General features: G+C 41.1%; 1 protein-coding gene across 1 annotated transcript; it reads right to left on the reverse strand.

The window, feature by feature from the left end:
• Positions 1-1,658: 1,658 nt before the first annotated feature.
• LOC149188454 (uncharacterized) lies at positions 1,659-4,408 on the reverse strand. The gene is made up of 3 exons (XM_089409962.1): positions 4,298-4,408; positions 3,359-4,132; positions 1,659-2,837 (listed from the first exon to the last, which is right to left on the reverse strand). The coding sequence occupies exons 1-3, from the start codon at positions 4,406-4,408 to the stop codon at positions 1,659-1,661; spliced, it is 2,064 nt and encodes a 687-aa protein (XP_089266088.1).
• Positions 4,409-4,669: the final 261 nt, after the last annotated feature.

Below are 4,669 nucleotides of genomic sequence, written 5' to 3' on the forward strand. Positions count from 1 at the left end.
GAGTGATTCTCGTCTATCTATACAGCCAGTGGCAGAGACAAATCAGGAATCAGCCAGTGGTAGAGACAAATCAGGAACTTGAATTACGGAGAACCAACTTGGAGATAATTGCTCCCAATTGTCAACACTCCCCCTCAAGTTGGTAAGTAGATGTCACTCATGCCAAGTTTGTTGAGACAGCCATTAAATGCTTGGTTTGACACTGCTTTGGTCAGCACATCAACAAGCTGGTCTTGAGATCGAACATGAGGAACTTCAATCAACTTTGCTTCTAGTTTCTCCTTGATAAAATGCCTATCAACCTCAACATGCTTAGTTCGATCATGTTGAACTGGATTATGAGCAATATCACATGCTGCCTTGTTATCACAGTATAACTTCATAGGACCAACTTGCTTCATATGTAAATCCTGCAACAGATTTCTGATCCACAACAATTCACATATTGCCTTAGCCATTCCTCTGTTTTTGGCCTTAGCACTAGATCTAGCAACTACCTCTTGTTTTTTACTTCGCCAAGTAACCAGATTTCCTCCTACAAAGGTGAAGTAGCCCGATGTAGAACGTCTATCCTCAATTGACCCAGCCCAATCAGCATTTGTATAACCTTTAACATCCAAGCTATCACCTTTTGTGAATAAAATTCCCTTTCCTGGAGATGACTTCAAATAGCGTAAGATCCGGATAACAGCATTCATATGTTCTTCACTTGGGGAGTGCATGAATTGACTGACAACACTTAGTGCATAGGCTAAATCCGGCCGAGTATGTGCAAGATACATTAATCTTCCAACCAATCTCTGATAGCGCTCCTTGTTAGCAGGAACTTGGTTTGGGTGCACACCTAGCTTCAGATTTTCTTCCATAGGGGTACTAGCTGGACTACATCCTGTCATGCCAGTTTCCTTCAATAAGTCTAAGACATATTTCCGTTGTGACAGAAAAATACCTTTCTTTGATCTTGACACTTCAATTCCAAGGAAATACTTCAATTTCCCAAGATCCTTCATTTCAAACTCACGGGCAAGCTGCTCTTGCAGTGCTTTCCTTTCTTCAGGATCATCTCCAGTTACTATCATATCATCAACGTACACAATGAGGGCTGTGATTCGTTCTCCATTATGTTTCAAGAAGAGAGTGTGATCTGAGTTACTTTGCTTGTAACCAATAGACCTCATAAAGCTAGTGAACCTTCCAAACCACGCTCTAGGAGACTGCTTCAAGCCATATAAAGATTTTTTCAATCTACAGACCTGTTTATTGCCTTTAGTCTGCAGCTTACAGCCAGGGGGCAACTCCATATATACTTCTTCTTGGAGATCTCCATGCAGAAATGCATTCTTTACATCAAATTGATGTAAAGGCCAGTCAAAATTCACCGCAAGAGATAGTAAAATATGGACTGTATTAATTTTGGCCACTGGTGCGAATGTCTCCATATAATCAATTCCATATGTTTGAGTATATCCCTTGGCGACAAGTCTTGCTTTGAACCGTTCTATGGTTCCATCAGCTTTGTATTTAATGGAGAATACCCACCTACATCCAACAGGTATCTTCCCTTCAGGCAAGTCAACAACTTCCCACATTGAATTCTTTTGAAGAGACTTCATTTCTTCATTCATCGCCTCCCTCCATCTAGGATCTTTCAAAGCTTCCTACACACTGTTAGGAATAGCTACAACAGATAATTGATTCACAAATGCCTTACTCTCATTTGACAGTCTATGGTAGGATACATAATTGCTTATGGGATACTTAGATTTGGAGTTGAGAACAGGTTCATAGTTAACTTTGGGTTTCCCTCTTGTGACTCGATCTGGTAACTTTTTTAATTGAGGTTCAGATTCAGAGTTTACCTGAGACTCGGGCATGGAATCGGCTGGAGAAGACAATTGGTTTGGTGGTACATCGTGAGAGGAGGAAGACACAGATGGCACTTCCACTTCCATTTGATCCGGAACCTCATTCTCCATAACTTGCTGCCCATCTGGACAATCACCTCTGTGAGTTACAGCGTCACCATCACTTGTTTCCAAATGGTCACATTTACCCCTAGTGTCCAAATTATCTCCACTTATAAGATCAAGGTCCAAAGAACGATGCAAAGTCTCCATTTCATCTCTATTCTCCCCCTGAAGTCGAGACACAGAGGCAGAATAATACATATCATCTTCATGAAAGACCACATCATGAGTAACATAAATTTTACGAGAAGGGGGGTGATAACATCGATAACCTTTTTGATGCAAGGCATAGCCAACAAAGACGCAATGAAGGGCACGGGGTTCCAACTTATTTCTCAAGGGTTTGTGAAGGTGCACAAAGGCTACACACCCAAAAACTTTAGGGGACAGATTCGGTATGGTAGGGGCACTCACAGTATTATGGAGAACATCAAAGGGGGTCTGAAATTGTAGTGAACTAGAGGGTACACGGTTAATGAGATAAGTTGCGGCCGTAATGGCTTCTCCCCAATAACTAACAGGCATATGAGCCCCAAACAAGGAAGCACGAACAACTTCAAGAAGGTGACGATTTTTCCGTTCTGCTATCCCGTTTTGTTGAGGGGAGTAAGGGCAAGTCGTCTGATGAACAATGCCATGTAAATTCAGGTATTGTTTCAAGTCTTGATTAACAAACTCTCCACCATTATCAGTACGAAGAACCTGAATATTTGATTTATATTGGGTGGCTATTATTTTGTGAAATTGCTGAAACAGGGAACTAACTTCATTCTTTGATTTCATTAAACAAACCCAAGTCATGCGAGTATGATCATCAATAAAAGAAACAAACCAACGTGCTCCACTCAAAGAAGAAGTTTTTGCAGGTCCCTAGACATCAGAGTGAATAACCATAAAAGGTGTAGGACTTTTATGCATACTAATGGGAAATGGTACACGGTGACTTTTAGCCAGTTCACAAATGTCACACTTAAAATCCGAAACATTTAATTGAGAAAAGAGCTTTGGAAACAACTTCTGTAAATATCCAAAAGATACATGGCCAAAACGCCTATGCCATAACCAGACTTCTGAACACTGATGTGTGTCAGACTTATTAGCTGAGAAACTTGAGCCAACTTATTGGAGCTTGCCGGCAGTAGATCAAGATAGTAGAGCTTTCCTCTCCTAGTACCATAACCAATTGCCTTTTGAGTCCAAATGTCCTTAAAAACACAAAGGTTAGGCCAAAATATCACAATACAGTTTAAAGTGAGGGTTATTTGAGCAACAGACAATAAGTTATGATTAAGAGAAGGAACAACTAGAACAGACTCCAAATTCAAATTTTAGGTAAGAGAAACTGAAACTTCTCCAACCATGGGAGAGGGAGTACCATTGGCTATGGATACCATATGGTGGTCTGAGGATTTCATGCACTGAATATGTTTACCGTCAAAGGTCATGTGATCTGTGGCACCTGAATCCATTATCCATTCACTATGGCTAACAGTGACAGAGGTATGAAGAGACTTACCAACATTCCCAGCAGTGGCAATGAAAGAAGAGGCTTCCTCAGTGGTACTGGTGTTGGTGGAGGGCTCAACCACAGCAACAAAAGCATGATGATTTGACTTTGAATTTCGCTTGCGAGGTGCCTTGGCAGGATCCCACCATTTTGGATATCCAATTAATTCATAGCAACGTGACTTTGTATGCCCGGTTTCTCCACAGTGAGTACATACACGTTCTGATTTTGCAGCTCCTATTTCATAGCTACGATTTTGTGATCCAGATGACCGATTTTGGTCAGTTGTGTGATTCGGCGGACTAGAAGTGCGATCTGTTTTTTGCGATTGGTAAGGCTTGCCCCGACGAGCCACCATAGCAGCGGATTCAGAGTGTTCAGGTTCACCTTGAAGTGCAGCTTGGCGAACGACATCACGACGAACATATGCATAAGTTGCTTCAAGATCGAGTGTAGGATCCTTTCTAAGAATCTCACCTCGAATTTGTTCAAAGTCTGCATCTAGTCCATTCAAGAAGATATGCACCCGCAGTCTCTCAACTGATTTTTTATAGGTGACAACATCTTCGAGATCCTTCATTACAATCCTATCACGATGATCTAGTTCTTGAAAGATTTCTATTAGATCACCATAATAGGTGGAAAGAGAACGACCAACCTATTTGGTGTAGAATGCCCGTTGATTTAGTGCAAAGAGTTGCGATTCATCTGATCCATCATAGAAAGCTTTAGCAAGAGCAGTTCAGATTTCACATGCGATACACAGTCTAAGATAGCGCTTCATAATCTCCGGTGACATAGAAGTCAGCAACCATCCTTTGACCTTTTGATTTTCAGCATACCACTTTGCATAGGCAGCATCAGTAACCTGCGGAATAGGTGTTTTACCTGTGAGGTATTCAAGCTTCTCATGCCCTGCAATCTGCATTTCCATGATTTGGGACCAAACATCATAATTAACTTCGGTAAGGATGATATTGGTGATGAAACCGGAATTTTCTAATTCAACATGAATGACTGGTACAAAAGATGATTCGGGTTGATCCTTAGTCGTGATGCGAGGGGTATATGAGAATTCAGGCACAGAGGTGAAGAACTCTACTCTGATACCAAGTCAAAAACAAGGAAGTTTTTATGAAAGGCTTCAATAATTTTTACTCATACTTGTTCGGCATAAATAGCCACTGTATACACT

The sequence above is a fragment of the Pinus tabuliformis genome, chromosome 3_1 (genome assembly GCF_031772625.1).
Source record: "Pinus tabuliformis cultivar Carrire ecotype Pingquan chromosome 3_1, CPIR1, whole genome shotgun sequence".
In the NCBI taxonomy this organism is placed as follows: domain Eukaryota; kingdom Viridiplantae; phylum Streptophyta; class Pinopsida; order Pinales; family Pinaceae; genus Pinus; species Pinus tabuliformis.

What these genes read in the sequence shown, in the direction of transcription:
- LOC149188454 (XM_089409962.1), bottom strand. Translation starts at nt 4,408, where the DNA reads ATGGAAATGCAGATTGCAGGGCATGAGAAGCTTGAATACCTCACAGGT. An exon ending in GGTATGCTGAAAATCAAAAG is followed by an intron (nt 4,133 to 4,297) that starts GTCAAAGGATGG and finishes TACACCAAATAG; the next exon opens with GTTGGTCGTTCTCTTTCCAC. An exon ending in AATCCTCAGACCACCATATG is followed by an intron (nt 2,838 to 3,358) that starts GTATCCATAGCC and finishes TCTGATGTCTAG; the next exon opens with GGACCTGCAAAAACTTCTTC.